At 43.9% G+C, this 16409-nt stretch overlaps 1 protein-coding gene across 1 annotated transcript; it reads left to right on the plus strand.

Annotated features, from left to right (window-relative positions):
* Window positions 1–184: 184 nt before the first annotated feature.
* Window positions 185–10476, plus strand: LOC147979406 (uncharacterized). Its single transcript, XM_087515194.1, has 2 exons — window positions 185–309; window positions 9876–10476. The coding sequence occupies exons 1-2, from the start codon at window positions 185–187 to the stop codon at window positions 10474–10476; spliced, it is 726 nt and encodes a 241-aa protein (XP_087371320.1).
* The last annotated feature ends 5933 nt before the right edge of the window (window positions 10477–16409 follow it).

The following is a 16409-nucleotide window of genomic DNA, read 5'->3' on the forward strand; positions in this document are numbered from 1 at the left end:
ACCCGTGGTGGGAGCGATTGGAGGGTGGCGATTCACGGTGTGGGCGTCGTTGCTGCGGCTGTGCCTGTCGGCGTGGGAAAGGGGCGCAGATGGAGTAACCCCTTCACCCGTACCTTAGGGAGCGTGGCCGTGAGGGTGTTGTCGATGCTACTCTCCTCCGGCGCCTCTTGCTCCTGTGTCGCCCATGGGGGAAGTGGTGACGGTGCCGCCTGCTACGACTATTCCCCCAGCAGCGTCCGCGTCCTCGTGTGCCTCCGCTCTCCCCGCAGTGCTGGAGGCCGCGGGCGGCAGAGCCTTCAAGGTGGTTGGGTGAGCCGAAGGACCGTGTTTCTTCTTGGGCGCCATGGTCGATGGCGTTGTCATAGATGAAGATGCATGTAAAGTCGACGCGCTGCACACACCTTCAGGTTCGCGCAAGCGAGCCCCCTACCTGGCGTGCCAAAGATGTGGCGGGAAACCACGGCCACCTATGGGACCTGGAGGCCCCTTGCTGGTTCGGCAGGGGGCGACATGTTACACAAAGAGCAGACGAGCGTGGGGCAGCACGAAAGAGATCACACGGGCAATTTTACCCAGGTTCGGGCCTTCGTGAGGCGTAAAACCCTACTCCTACTTTGGTCGATTGATGGTGGAAAGGTGGTGGCGGAGCATAGTACACCTGCCCGGCAGGGTTGCCTTGAGGCAGAAGTGGCTACGCGTGTACGGGGGTGTGAGTTATCCAATCTTCTATCCCTTTGTACGGTTACCATGGGCCTCCTTTTATAGATCAAGGGGTGATCACTGTGGCAAAAGTAGTCATTACGAACTGATAAGACAGCAAACAGTGTTATCATACCTAACTCTACGGGCTGACAGGGTGCATTAAATGCGCCGCTCAATGTCACATCGTTGGTTGCGTGACAAGGCTTGTTGGGCTATCTTGCCAGCTCGGAGCCTGCTCGCTTGACACGTCACACGACGGGTGTTTTCTGAGAGTTTATCCTATAGAAAGTGGCTGCCATGTGGCGAATGGGTGCCACTTAAACACTTTGTGGCTTGACACAGCATCGATCGACGACGTGGGTCGTGGTAGAGTGGTTGGTGAGGTGGTTTTGCTTCCGTAAGCCCCGGGAGGCCCTGCCGGGGTGCTTTGGTTGTCTGTTTCTGGGGGTGGCCTCGCCCCTTGTCAGGCCCGCTTACCCGGCAAAAGGAGGATTTTCTCTTGACGATATCCTGCTTCTCTAGTTTGATCTTGGTCCCTCTGATCTGCATGTTGGTCCTTCGAATTTCTGGGATTCTTGCACTCTGGTCAGGGCTGGTGCTTCAATCTCGTTCCCGTGCCTGTGCACAGTCTGGGCAACAGACCTAGGGTTGGTTGCACCAACAATTGGTCCCCTTTGTAATTTGTATTAAATTTTGACCAAAGATTTAACTGACAAAATGTTAGTTCAGGTCAGCAAAAATTATATCGTTGGATGCGTATTTGAAGATAGTGTTCAATGATATAATTTTTCGTGACATGCATAAACATTTCTTAGTTAAATATTTGGTCAAAATTTGGTACAAATTACAAATGGGACAAATAAACCAGGATGGAGGTAGTACATCAATCACACACGGTTCCCAAAATTGGAACCGCATGGAATGAATTTCATTTTGCCTGTTGCGTCAATCACACACGGTTGGCTCTAGCAAACCATTGCCTCCGAAATACATTGTGGGACAGAAAACCCTGACCACCCAATTCAAAAAAGAAAAAAGAAAACCCTCACTATCCCCACATCACAAAAACCCTCACCCCACCCGCCACCCCCTCCGGTCCCCATTCACACCTGCACAAGCTCCTCCGCCTCTATGCATGGCACTTCCTATCACGGCGGCAACCACTTAGCTCGCCGCCGCCAGGCTGCCAGTGAACCCCACCGCATTTCGCTACTTCCGCTTGCCACCGCCTATCATCATCGACTTTCTCGGCAGCTGCGGCAGAATGGAATAGGCTCGGAAAATGCTGAATTTCATTTTGGAACTTCAGATGACAGAGTAATCGGAAGTCATTGTGTCAACCCCATACATGACTTCTCAGTGGCGAACCCCTTTGCAAAAATTATGAGGTTTCGAAACCAGACTTAGAAGTGGTAATATTAGTTTGAACTTCTCTAATATCCATGTTCAGCGGATCAGCACGAGCGTTGCTACCTCTTGAGCACTGCGTTGGATTTCCTTGAAGAGGAAAGGATGATGCAGCAAAGTAGCGTAAGTATTTCCCTTAGTTTTTGAGAACCAAGGTATCAATCCAGTAGGAGGCTGCGCGCGAGTCCCTCGTACCTGCACAAAACAAATAACTCCTCACAACCAATGCGATAAGGGGTTGTCAATCCCTTCACGGTCACTTACGAGAGTGAGATCTGATAGATATGATAAGATAATATTTTTAGTATTTTTATGATAAAGATGCAAAGTAAAATAAAAGCAAATTAAAAAGCAAAGGAAATAACTAAGTATTGGAATATTAATATGATGAAGATAGACCCGGGGGCCATAGGTTTCACTAGTGGCTTCTCTCAAGAGCATAAGTATTTTACGGTGGGTGAACGAATTATTGTTGAGCAATTGACAGAATTGAGCATAGTTATGAGAATATCTAGGTATGCTCATGTATATAGGCATCACGTCTGAGACAAGTAGACCGACTCCTGCCTGCATCTACTACTATTACTCCACTCATCGACCGCTATCCAGCATGCATCTAGAGTATTAAGTTCATGAAAACAGAGTAACACCTTAAGCAAGATGACATGATGTAGAGGGATAAATTCATGCAATATGATAAAAAAACCATCTTGTTATCCTCGATGGCAACAATATAATACGTGCCTTGCTGCCCCTACTGTCACTGGGAAAGGACACCGCAAGATTGAACCCAAAGCTAAGCACTTCTCCCATTGCAAGAAAGATCAATCTAGTAGGCCAAACCAAACTGATAATTCGAAGAGACTTGCAAAGATAACCAATCATACATAAAAAATTCAAAGAAGATTCAAATATTGTTCATAGATAATCTTGATCATAAACCCACAATTCATCGGTCTCAACAAACACACCACAAAAAGAAGATTACATCGAATAGATCTCCACAAGAGAGGGGGAGAACATTGTATTGAGATCCAAAAAGAGAGAAGAAGCCATCTAGCTAATAACTATGGACCTGAAGGTCTGAGGTAAACTACTCACACTTCATCGGAGAGGCTATGGTGTTGATGTAGAAGCCCTCCGTGATGGATGCCCCCTCCGGCAGAGCTCCAGAATAGGCCCAAAGATGGGACCTCATGGATACAGAAGGTTGCGGCGGTGGAATTAGGTTTTTGGATCTGTATCTAATCGTTTGGGGGTACGTAGGTATATATAGGAGGAAGGAGTACGTCGGTGGAGCAACAGGGCGCGCCTGGGGGGGTAGGCGCACCCCCTAGCTCGTGGCTTCCCTGTTGGTTGCTTGACGTAGGGTCCATGTCTCTTGGATCTTCTTTGATGAGAAAATCATGTTCCCGAAGGTTTCATTCCATTTGGACTCCGTTTAATATTCCTTTTCTTCGAAACCCTAAAATAGGCAAAAACAACAATTCTAGGCTGGGCCTCTGGTTAATATGTTAGTCCCAAAAATAATATAAAAGTGGATAATAAAGCCCAATAATGTCCAAAATAGTAGATAATATAGCATGGAGCAATCAAAAATTATAGATACGTTGGAGACGTATCAAGCATCCCAAGCTTAATTCATGCTCGTCCTCGAGTAGGTAAATGATAAAAACAGAATTTTTGATGTGGAATGCTACTTGGCATAATTTCAATATAATTCTTCTTAATTGTGGTATGAATATTCAGATCCGAAAGATTCAAGACAAAAGTTTAATATTGACATAAAAATAATAATACTTCAAGCATACTAACAAAGCAATCATGTCTTCTCAAAATAACATGGCCAAAGAAAGTTATCCCTACAAAGTCGTATAGTCTGCTATGCTCTATCTTCACCACACAAAGTATTAAATCATGCACATCCCCGATGACAAGCCAAGCAATTGTTTCATACTCTTGACATTCTCAACCTTTTTCAATCTTCACGCAATACATGAGCGTGAGCCATGGATATAGCACTATATGTGGAATAGAATGGTGGTTGTGGAGAAGACAAAAAGGGAGAAGATAGTCTCACATCAACTAGGCGTATCAACGGGCTATGGAGATGCCCATCAATAGATATCAATGTGAGTGAGTAGGGATTGCCATGCACGGATGCACTAGAGCTATAAGTATATGAAAGCTCAACAAAAGAAACTAAGTGGGTGTGCATCCAACTTGCTTTCTCATGAAGACCTAGGGCATTTTAAGGAAGCCCGTCATTGGAATATACAAGCCAAGTTCTATAATGAAAAATTCCCACTACTATATGAAAGTGACGAAATGAGAGACTCTCTATCATGAACATCATGGTGCTACTTTAAAGCACAAGTGTGGTAAAGGATAGTAACATTGTCCCTTCTCTCTTTTTCTCTCATTTTTTTATTTGGGCCTTTTATCCTTTTTATGGCCTCTTTTCTTCTTCTTTTTTCGTCCGGAGTCTCATCCCGACTTGTGGGGGAATCATAGTCTCCATCATCCTTTCCTCACTGGGACAATGCTATAATAATGATGATCATCACACTTTTATTTTCTTACAACTCAACAATTACAACTCTATACTTAGAACAAAATATGACTCTATATGAATGCCTCCGGTGGTGTATCGGGATATGCAATGAATCAAGAGTGACATGTATGAAAGAATTATGAATGGTGGCTTTGCCACAAATACGATGTCAAGTACATGATCATGCTAAGCAATATGACAATGATGGAGTGTGTCATAATAAATGGAATGGTGGAAAGTTGCATGGCAATATATCTCGGAATGGCTATGGAAATGCCATAATAGGTAGGTATGGTGGCTGTTTTGAGGAAGGTATATGGTGGGTGTATGATACTGGCGAAAGGTGTGCGGTATTAGAGAGGCTAGCAATGCTGGAAGGAAGAAAAGTGTGTATAATCCATGGACTCAACATTAGTCATAAAGAACTCATATACTTATTGCAAAAATCTACAAGTTATCAAAGCAAAGTATTACATGCATGCTCCTAGGGGGATAGATTGGTAGGAAAAGACCATCGCTCGTCCCCGACCGCCACTCATAAAGAAGACAATCAAAAAACAAATCATGCTCTGACTTCATCACATAACGGTTCACCATACATGCATGCTACCTGAAACACAAACTTTAACACAAGTATTTCTAAAATTCACAACTAATCAACTAGCACAACTTTAATATCACCATCTTCATATCTCAAAACAATTATCAAGCATCAAACTTCTCATAGCATTCAACTCACTCATAAGAAAGTTTTTACTATTCTTGAATACCAAGCATATTAGGATTATTTAAGCAAATTACCATGCTATTTAAGACTCTCAAAATAATCTAATGAAGCATGAGAGATCAATAGTTTCTATAAAACAATTCCACCACCGTGCTCAAAAAATATAAGTGAAGTACTAGAGCAAAACTATATAACTCAAATGATATAAGCGAAGCACATAGAGTATTCTAACAAATTCCAAATCATGTATGGCTCTCTCAAAAGGTGTGTAAAGAAAGGATGATTGTGATAAACTAAAAAGCAAAGACTCAAATCATACAAGACGCTCCAAGCAAAACATATATCATGCGGTGAATAAAAATATAGCTCCAAGTACAGTTACCGATAGAAGTAGACGAAAGAGGGGATGCCTTCCGGGGCATCCCCAAGCATTGGATTTTAGGTGTCCTTAGATTATATTGGGGGTGCCATGGGCATCCCCAAGCTTAGGCTCTTGCCACTCCTTATTCCATAATCCATCAAATCTTTACCCAAAACTTGAAAACTTCACAACACAAAACTTAAAGTAGAAAATCTCGTGAGCTCCGTTAGCGAAAGAAAACAAAAGACCACTTCAAGATACTGTAATGAACTCATTCTTTATTTATATTTGTGTTAAACCTACTGTATTCCAACTTCTCTATGGTTTATAAACTATTTTACTAGCCATAGATTCATCAAAATAAGCAAACAACACACGAAAAACAGAATCTGTCAAAAACAGAACAGTCTGTAGTAATCTGTAGCTAGCGCAAGATCTGGAACTCCAAAAATTCTAAAATAAATTTCTGGACGTGAGGAATTTACCTATTAATCATCTTAAGAAATAATTAACTAAATAGCACTTTCTTAATAAAAATGGCAGCAGTTCTCGTGAGTGCTAAAGTTTCTGTTTTTTACAGCAAGATAACAAGACTTTCCCCAAGTCTTCCCAACGGTTCTACTTGGCACAAACACTAATTAAACACAAAAAACACAACCAAAATAGAGGCTAGGTAAATTATTTATTACTAAACAGGAGAAAAAATCAAGGAATAAAAATAAAATTGGGTTGCCTCCCAACAAGTGCTATCGTTTAACGCCCCTAGCTAGGCATAAAAAGCAAGGATAGATCTAGGTATTGCCATCTTTGGTTTTAGGGAAAAAGAGAGCAAACTTGTTACCTATGGAATTAATTTTTGTATTTTGACAAAGTACATGTCCATTAATGGTAGAAGAAAGATTAAGAATGTTGCGGAAATTGGCGTCTAGGCTAGCTTTTATCTCTTTAAGAGATTCGTTTTGGTAAGAAAGCAAAAGAGATGTGATTTCAGATTTCTCGTTAATGGGGTGCCCAAATATAGTTTTCATACTCTTATAGGTATCTATAGGGTCCCCTTCAAGAAAACCCTCCTCGAAAATAGCATCTAAAACTTGTTTGAATGAAGAGGGCAGCCCAACATAAAAGCCTTTTAAGTAAACCTCAATTTGATATTGGGGTACATAGCTAGCCCGGATCCTTAACAGCCTATCCCAAGCATCTTTCAAAGATTGATCAAGTAAATAACGAAAAATTCTAGAATCATCTTCATCAAAATTACTAAGGTTCCCATTGATAACTCTGGCAAGTTTTTCCATAGCATTCCAATTTATGATTTTAGATAAGATAGCAGGATTGTCTAAAGCACTAGAACTTGGGAGAGAACCCCCAATTCTTTTTGGTTCCGACATGGCGAGGGAAAAGCGAGCGAAAAGAGGCAAATAGAGAAAGAGAGGGAGGATAGAGAGACAGAGGGCAAATAAAACGGAAAGGGTGAAGTGGGGGAGAGGAAAACAAGAGGCAAATGGCAAATAATGTAATGCGGGAGATAAGGCTTGTGATGGGTACTTGGTATGTTGACTTTTGCGTAGACTCCCCGGCAACGGCGCCAGAAATGGCTCGTTGTTGGGAGTCAAATCTTAACTTGCATGAACCTCCCCGGCAACGGCGCCAGAAATCTTTCTTGCTACCTCTTGAGCACTGTGTTGGATTTCCTTGAAGAGGAAAGGATGATGCAGTAAAGTAGCGTAAGTATTTCCCTCAGTTTTTGAGAACCAAGGTATCGATCCAGTAGGAGGCTGCGCATGAGTCCCTTGTACCTCGACAAAACAAATAACTCCTCGCAACCAATGCGATAAGGGGTTGTCAATCCCTTCACGGTCACTTACGAGAGTGAGATTTGATAGATATGATAAGATAATATTTTTGGTATTTTTATGATAAAGAGGCAACGTAAAATAAAAGCAAAGTAAAAAAGCAAAGGAAATAACTAAGTATTGGAAGATTAATATGATGAAGACAGACCCGAGGGCCATAGGTTTCACTAGTGGCTTCACTCAATAGCATAAGTATTTTATAGTGGGTGAACGGATTACTGTTGAGCAATTGACAGAATTGAGCATAGTTATGAGAATATATAGGTATGATCATGTATATAGGCATCACGTCCGAGACAAGTAGACCGACTCCTGCCTGCATCTACTACTATTACTCCACTCATCGACCGCTATCCAGCATGCATCTAGAGTATTAAGTTCATGAAAACAGAGTAACGCCTTAAGCAAGATGACATGATGTAGAGGGATAAATTCATGCAATATGATAAAAAAAAACCACCTTATTATCCTCGATGGCGACAACACAATATGTGCCTTGCTGCCCCTACTGTCACTGGGAAAGGACACCGCAAAATTGAACCCAAAGCTAAGAACTTCTCCCATTGCAAGAAAGATCAATCTAGTAGGCCAAACCAAACTGATAATTCGAAGAGAATGCAAAGATAACCAATCATACATAAAAGAATTCAGAGAAGATTCAAATATTGTTCATAGATAATCTTGATCATAATCCCACAATTCATCGGTCTCAACAAACACACTGCAAAAAGAAGATTACATCGAATAGATCTCCACAAGAAAGGGGGAGAACATTGTATTGAGATCCAAAAAGAGAGAAGAAGCCATCTAGATAATAACTATGGACCCGAAGGTCTGAGGTAAACTACTCAAACTTCATCGGAGAGGCTATGGTGTTGATGTAGAAGCCCTCTGTGATGGATGCCTCCTCTAGTGGAGCTCCGAAACATGCCCCAAGATGGGATCTCATGGATAAAGAAGGTTGAGGCGGTGGAATTAGGTTTTTGCCTCCTATCTGATCGTTTGGGGGTACGTAGGTATATATAGAAGGAAGGAGTACGTCGGTGGAGCAACAGGGGGCCCACGAGGGTGGAGGGCGCACCGGGGGGGGGGGGGGTAGGCGTGCCCCTACCTCGTGGCTTCCCTGTTGGTTGCTTGACGTAGGGTCCAAGTCTACTGGATCTTGTTCGGTGAGAAAATCACGTTCCCGAAGGTTTCATTCCATTTGGACTTCATTTGATATTCCTTTTCTTCGAAACCCTAAAATAGGCAAAAACAACAATTCTGGGCTGGGCCTCCGGTTAATAGGTTAGTCCCAAAAATAATATAAAAGTGGATAATAAAGCCCAATAATGTCCAAAACAGTAGATAATATAGCATGGAGCAATCAAAAATTATAGATACGTTGGAGACGTATCAAGCATTTGCTACTGATGAGCTGAATTTCATTTCTAATATCAGTTTGAACCTTGTAGTCTTCGAATTTGAGCCATATAACTCTGGAATTTGAACCTTGTAATATTTCGAGCTTTTGTGGTATAATCGCGGAAATGGCATCGTATGAGACTCATATATTAGTAGCACTATTTTGACCTTAATATGCAACGGACTTAGATTTTATTAACCATTCTCGAATTTGTTTACCTAGTCGATCTCATAGCACACGATATGTATAGCTAACTCGACTATGATCTTTGATATTATTGCACATAGTTGATTTCTTCAACCGTGTGCCCTGTAGAGGGCAGAATTAATTATCGCACTCAAGTGTCCATCATCACCCTTCTGTGTAACTTTGACCTCATCACCCACGGGTAAACTTATGACCAAAGTCATTCCACACACTTTGCTTATACAAAGCTTTTTGCCAATAAACGCCCATGATTTGTCCCTCTTCTAGCTGACGCCTAAACTAGCCAGGCGGGAAGCTTGCACGGTAAACTGCGCGGTAGCGCGGGAACAGGCTCATCGATGATACATTTGGCGCCTCTTCGAGCCCACGCGTGGTCAAACGAAACGCGTGCGGTGCGGTGTTGTCAAGCGTGCGCCGGAATCCTCCGCTATGAATGCCATGACAAGGCATGACAATTATGGGCCGGCTGGCCCCCATTTATTACATCGGCCATTTAACCCTTGTGTCTCTTCAACCTTTCAATCGCGCCCCACCATTGCAAGAAGCACACCTAGCACGAAAAATTTTTAGAGGGTATCCTACGTGGCTCCTATGGCGTTTCGAGTGGCTGTTGACGATGAGCAGCAGTTCACCATGAATGTTGTGGTGGACACCCACAGAAGGTTCACGAAGCTATCGGTGGTGTACACCAACTACCCGTTCTTGGTGGAGCACTCCATCCACATCATGGAGCTATTGCTTGCCAAGGAGAAGTACAAGGTCATTGGGATCGACCTTGAGTACACCCACGCTCGTGTCGGGTCTCGTCCCAAGGTCGTCGTCGCCCATATGTGTGTGCGCAACCACGTCCTTGTCTACCACTACTGCTTGGCCACAAGGCCTTCCAAGCATTTTGCCAGGTTTGTCAACATCCCCCACTACATGTTCACTACGGTGGACATCACCAACGCTGTAAAGGTGCTCAAGAATTCAGGCATCGCCTTCCAGAATCTTGTCGACATCCAGGGCCAATACAAGATATGTGGTAGCAAGGAGCATGAGAAGGACTCACTAGTTCACCTCACCGAGCCCATCATCGACCTCTACTACAGAAACATGAAGGATTCCCGCAACAAGGACAAGCGTGTCTGGCACACGGCCTGGATGGAGAAACTTGACAAATCACACGTTGTGTATGCGGCCAAAGAGGCATACACGAGCCACGACATGTACATGCAGATCGTTGACATGAGGAAGTGCCTCCTTCCCCAAAACGGCTAGCGGTCCAGCTAGAAGCAGAGCAATGGCAAGCGTCGTTGCAAAAATAAGTAGATGATTGGATCCTCGTTTCTACTACTTTAGTATGCATGTAATTGCTTACATTGGTGTGTGGAAATGTTATGTGTGTAGTCACTTGTGTAATTTATGCTTAATTTGGTTTTGCAATGATGTATTTTTAAGTATATATGTTGATGCTCTGTAGACAGAGCAAATCACATCGCACACGGACTAAACAATGGAACCCGTCGGTGATGATTTCATCAATCACTCACAATTGTATACCAGCAATCGTTTGCTCACAACACACATGACTTGTTAAAAGGAATCATCTGTGTTGTTATCGGTCTTCCCACACATTTCCAATTACAGAACTATTTGCCGTGTATCACACACATCTTGTTAAGTTGAACCATTTCTATTGTCTTGGCTCAACGCAAACAGTTCATCCGAACGAACTATATGTCATATATCGCACACACCTTCATCCGGCAACCCGTTTCTATTGTTCCGCCTCATCACAAATAGTTTATCTGAGTTTACTGTATGCCGTATATTGCACACGCCTTCACCTGGCTGCCCATTTCTTTTGTTCTGCCTCATCGCAAACAGTTCATTTAACTGAACTGTATGCCCCGCATCGCACACTTATACGTCTCCAATGTATCTATAATTCTTGATTGTTCCATGCTATTATATTATCTATTTTGGATGTTTATGGGCTTTATTATACACTTTTATATTATTTTTGGGACTAACCTATTAAACGAAAGCCTAGTGCAAATTGCTATTTTTTTGCCTATTTCAGTGTTTCGCAGAAAAGGAATATCAAATGGGATCCAAACGGAATGAAACCTTCGTGAGGATCTTTTTTGGAACAAACATGATCCAGGAGAATTGGAGTGGACGTCAAGGAAGCAGCGAGGCAGCCATGAGGTAGGGCGGCGCGCCCAGGGGGGCCAGGCGTGCCCCCACCCTCGTGGGCCCCTCGCAGCTCCACTGACCTACTTCTTTTGCCTATATGTACTCTTATACCCTGAAAACATCTAGGGGAGCCACGAAACCACTCTTCCACCACTGCAACCTTCTGTACCCGTAAGATCCCATCTGGGGACCTTTTCCGGCGATCTGCTGGAGGGGGATTCAATTACGGAGGGCTTCTACATCAACACCATAGCCTATGCGATGATCTGTGAGTAGTTTACCACAGACCATTCGGGTCCATAGTTATTAGCTAGATGACTTCTTCTCTCTCTTTGGATCTCAATACAAAGTTCTCCTCGATGTTCTTGGAGATCTATTCGATGTAATTCTTTTTGCGGTGTGTTTGCTAAGATCCGATGAATTGTGGGTTTATGATTAAGATTATCTATGAAAAATATTTGATTATTCTCTGAATTCTTATATGGATGATTTGATATCTTTGCAAGTCTCTTCGAATTATCAGTTTGGATTGGCTTACTAGATTGATCTTTCTTGCAATGGGAGAAGTGCTTAGCTTTGGGTTCAATCTTGTGGTGCTCGATCCCAGTGACAGAAAGGGAACCGACACGTATTGTCTTGTTGCCATCGAGGATAAAAAGATGGGGTTTATATTATATTGCTTGAGTTTATCCCTCTACATCATGTCATCTTGCCAAATGCGTTAATCTGTTCTTTTGAACTTAATACTCTAGATGCATGCTGGATAGCGGTCGATGTGTGGAGTAATAGTAGTAGATGAGGAATCGTCTCGGTCTACTTGACACGGACGTGATGCCTATGTTCATGACCATGCCTAGATATCGTCATAACTATGCGCTTTTCTATCAATTGCTCGGAAGTAATTTGTTCACCCACCGTAATATATGCTATCTTTAGATAAGCCACTAGTGAAACCTATGGCCCCCGGGTCTACTTTACATTATATAAGTTTCCGGTCTCCAATTCTAGTTTACTATTTATTTTGCAATCTTTACTTTTCATCTATACAACAAAAATACCAAAAATATTTATCTTATTATCTCTATCAGATCTCACTTTCGTAAGTGACCGTGAAGGGATTGGCAACCCCTTTATCGCGTTGGTTGTGAGGTTCTTCTTTGTTTGTGCAGGTAATAGGTGAATTACGTGTAGTCTCCTACTGGATTGATACCTTGGTTCTCAAAAACTGAGGGAAATACTTACGCTACTTTGCTGCATCACCCTTTCGTCTTCAAGGGAAAACCAATGCATGCTCAAGAGGTAGCAAGAAGGATTTCTGGCGCCGTTGTCGGGGATATTTGCACCAAGTCAAGTCGAGATTTGATCTCCCGACAACTAGCCATTTCTGGCACCGTTGCCGGGGAGATCTATGCACAAGTCAAGACATACCAAGTACCCATCACAAACTCTTATCCTTCGCATTACATTATTTGCCATTTGCTCTCGTTCTCCTCTCCCCCACTTCACCTTTGTTGTTTTATGCGCCCTCTTCCGTTTGCCCTTCTGTTTGCTCGTGTTACTATGTGGCTTCTATTAGCTTGGATCTACACTTGCTAAATATCTATTGTTATGGATCCTCATCCTCTTGCTAATATTTTTAAAAGATCCAATTATGATGACCAATAGCTAGTGAGTTGAGTGCACTAGATTATCTTTATGGAGTTTTGCTTGAAATTCGTGAATCTAAAAATCGTGATGAAGTGCGTTATAAAGTGATTCACGATAGATCTTTGAATAAAAAGCATGATTGCAATGATGTTATTATAAATTCTATGAATGTCAATTGTGCTAATAATATGCAAAACCCTAAGCTTGGGGATGCTAGTTTTGCTATGTCCACTACTTCTTGCACTACTAGGAAAAGGCCTACTAATGGTGCACCAGTTTTGCCTACTAATGGCGCATCACTGGTGTGCCATTAGTATCACGCCACTAGTATTTATTACTAATGGTGCACCACTGATGCGCCATTAGTATCTGGTATACTAATGGCGCACCACCCAGTGCGCCATTAGTATATAACACCATGCACCATTAGTATGCCTCACAGGGGCCATATTTAACCATGTGCTTTGGCACACTAATGGCACACTGCGGATGGATGCGCCATTAGTATACTTGGCATACTAATGGCGCACTGTTTGGTGATGCGCCATTAGTATACTTTGGCATACTAATGGCGCACTCTGTAGTGATGCGCCATTAGTATGAATATTAGGTTTTATTTTTTTTACTTTTCTGATTTTTGCACAGGTTACAAAATATATTATTTGACAGAATATAGACAGTAGCACACAGCAACAGCAGATTCATCGAATACAATAGAATATTAGTCTCCGAATACAATCCATCATATTAGTCTCCGAATTCAAAAGACCAAAGAAAGATAAAACATTACAAGTCTCGAGACCACGAGTATCGAGTTTGTCTTCACATTACAAGTCGATATCGATCATCTAAACTACCATAACATAGAAGAGAGTTGCGGTCATCACGATGAGCATCATTGCGATGAAACTGGTCTTCATCCGGTTCCTCCAACACTCCCTCCTCTCTCCCGCTAGATAGCGGGCGTATCTAGATTCTACCTCCGCCCTAGTGGTGTACCGTTTGTAACTGTTACCGCTGAAATGGTGAACCTGTCTCCGACACTCCTCCCAGTTGTCGTAGACTCCGGGAACCTTACCCTTGTACACGACATACGACGGCATCTCTATGCACAAGCCAAACAACAGACAATACCTACATAAGCAATATATAAGTATGCAACAAAAGGATCGGAAGAGAAAAGCAAGACATGACATTAATAGCACGATTCATGGCCCTACTAATAAATAACATCGATTACATCTAAGTTGAACGGCTGTCCAAACCAAAGAGACATACAAGTTCATTGAAGTTTAATTACAACATGAGCCAATCAATGTTTCAGAACTACACATAGCATCACTACTGTCGACTCGACTCATGGGACCGGAGCGTGGATGAAGCCGCCGTCTGTCGTGATGGTCATGAAATCACGGGCGTTGTCAGCCTGCATTTGTAGCGTTCCGTCTATCTCCCTGTTGGACGGTTGATATCTGAGGTAGAACTGCCCCGAGGTATGAAGGACATCTTGATGGATGATGTCCGCAAACTCCGACTGGATGCGAAAGAATTCTTGTCTGATGTCCGCGTCTTGGATTGCCGACAAGCTCGCGGCCCAATCTTTGAGATTATTTGGTAGCAGAGGTGATGATGGTCCCTTACGATCGCCCGCATGTGATGGAGGGCATAGTAGGCATCCTTCTGACCGCCAGGCGGCTGCTTGACGCAGCAGAACGTCGTATTGTGGGCGAACACGTGCTTGCCGTACTTACGAACTGCCCTGGTGAAGGTGCCTCCAGATTAGGCATAGCTGGGGAGAACATCATCAAGAACTTTCTTGATATTTGTGTAGTCTATCTTGGAGTTACGGTTGGGGTCAAAATACGTGGCCATGGAATATTTCGGGCTTAAGAGGATGAGTGTGCAATGTGTGTCACTGCACAGAACACGGAATGTTAGAAAAAAAAGAACGATCGAAATCTAAGAAATCATATGTTACGGGGCAGTTAAGGGATGACTTACTCAGGAAAGTAAGCCACAAGGAAGTTATCCTTATCTGGGTTTGCCAGAATGACGTCTTCGAGGTGTGAACTCGCGACTTGGCGGTCCCCAGCGCTGCTCAAGAGCTTGGCACGCATGTAGAAGGGGTCGACGATCATGATGTCCGGGGTCTTTTCTCTAATGATCGGCATCTCCATACTCAGCGAAAACAGCCGAACGAAGGTGTAGTGCAGCGGATGAAGGTTAAACATAGCAAAGATGTCATCAAACCGCAGGACGATTGTACCCCCGATGTCACCATCCACAAAGCCCTTGCCCTATGGCACCTTGGCCACGAAAACCGGGTATGCCACATCATTCTCTCTTAGACGCCGCTTCTCCAAAGAAAGAACACTGTCGTGCAGACTCCGCATAGCACCGGTTGCAGCATTGAGCATATTTTTCGGTAGCATCGCCCTACCCGCCACATGCACCCTCCTCGAGATATCCTTAGGTGAAGGTGGCCCGTCCTGAGCACGGATCGTACTCGGTGCCGGCTGGCTCGCACCGGCGCCCTTTTTAGTCTGCCGTTTCCGGCTCTTCTTCTTGATCTGTTGTAATGGGACCGAGTTCTTCTCAAGGACCGCCTTCTTGAGCGTGTTGGGGCTGATAATATTTCGCACCTCAGCTATCTGAGGCTCGGTGAAGGCGGCAGCTAGAGGCGTCTCCTGAGAACTGAACGCAAGACGACGCCTGTTGCAACTGGGTTTCTCCGACGTACCAGCTAGATCGCGGTCGTCTTGGTTGGGTTCTTGAGAAGGAGGCCCGCAGAACTCGTCATCGTACCCATGTTCGGCAAAGTACTTATCGACGCTGGTAAATGTACCGTTGTCGTCGTCGTCCGGATCTTGTGCCATATGCATGTCCGGATCCTGTGCCATAGGGATGTCCGGCATGTCTGGTAGCGTTGCGGCATTCTTGGCATGGCTTGGCGCCAGCACGACTGGCGGTCTTGTCTGTGGGGTGGTGTCCCCCGCCCCCAAACGAATCTGGCTCTTTGGCCAAAGCAGGGGCCAACTTATGCAAGCGCTGAGGATCATCTCATCTTCTTCGTCGGCCCCAGCGGGTCGAATCGGAGGTAACAGCTCGTCGCAGCCTGGCAGCACCCGAACCACTTCAACCCTATACATTGTGGGTGGCATTGGATTACCATGGAACACGGGGTTGCTCGGTTGAACGATTCTTCCCTTGGCGACATCGACCAACTCGCCGCCCATGAAGTGTAGGAGAGTGCAAGGAACGTCGGCGGTGCCCTGCGAAAACATGTAAGGCGTCAGGGATGCCCAGTCAAAGGCAAGGAGATGAAGTCCTCGGCCGAGAGGCTTAGTTACCGTGATGCCATCGAG

The sequence above is a fragment of the Triticum urartu genome, chromosome 3A (assembly GCF_056163025.1).
Source record: "Triticum urartu cultivar PI428250 chromosome 3A, HENAU_Tu73, whole genome shotgun sequence".
In the NCBI taxonomy this organism is placed as follows: domain Eukaryota; kingdom Viridiplantae; phylum Streptophyta; class Magnoliopsida; order Poales; family Poaceae; genus Triticum; species Triticum urartu.

What these genes read in the sequence shown, in the direction of transcription:
- LOC147979406 (XM_087515194.1), top strand. Translation starts at nt 185, where the DNA reads ATGGGGGAAGTGGTGACGGTGCCGCCTGCTACGACTATTCCCCCAGCA. An exon ending in AGAGCCTTCAAGGTGGTTGG is followed by an intron (nt 310 to 9,875) that starts GTGAGCCGAAGG and finishes GGACACCCACAG; the next exon opens with AAGGTTCACGAAGCTATCGG.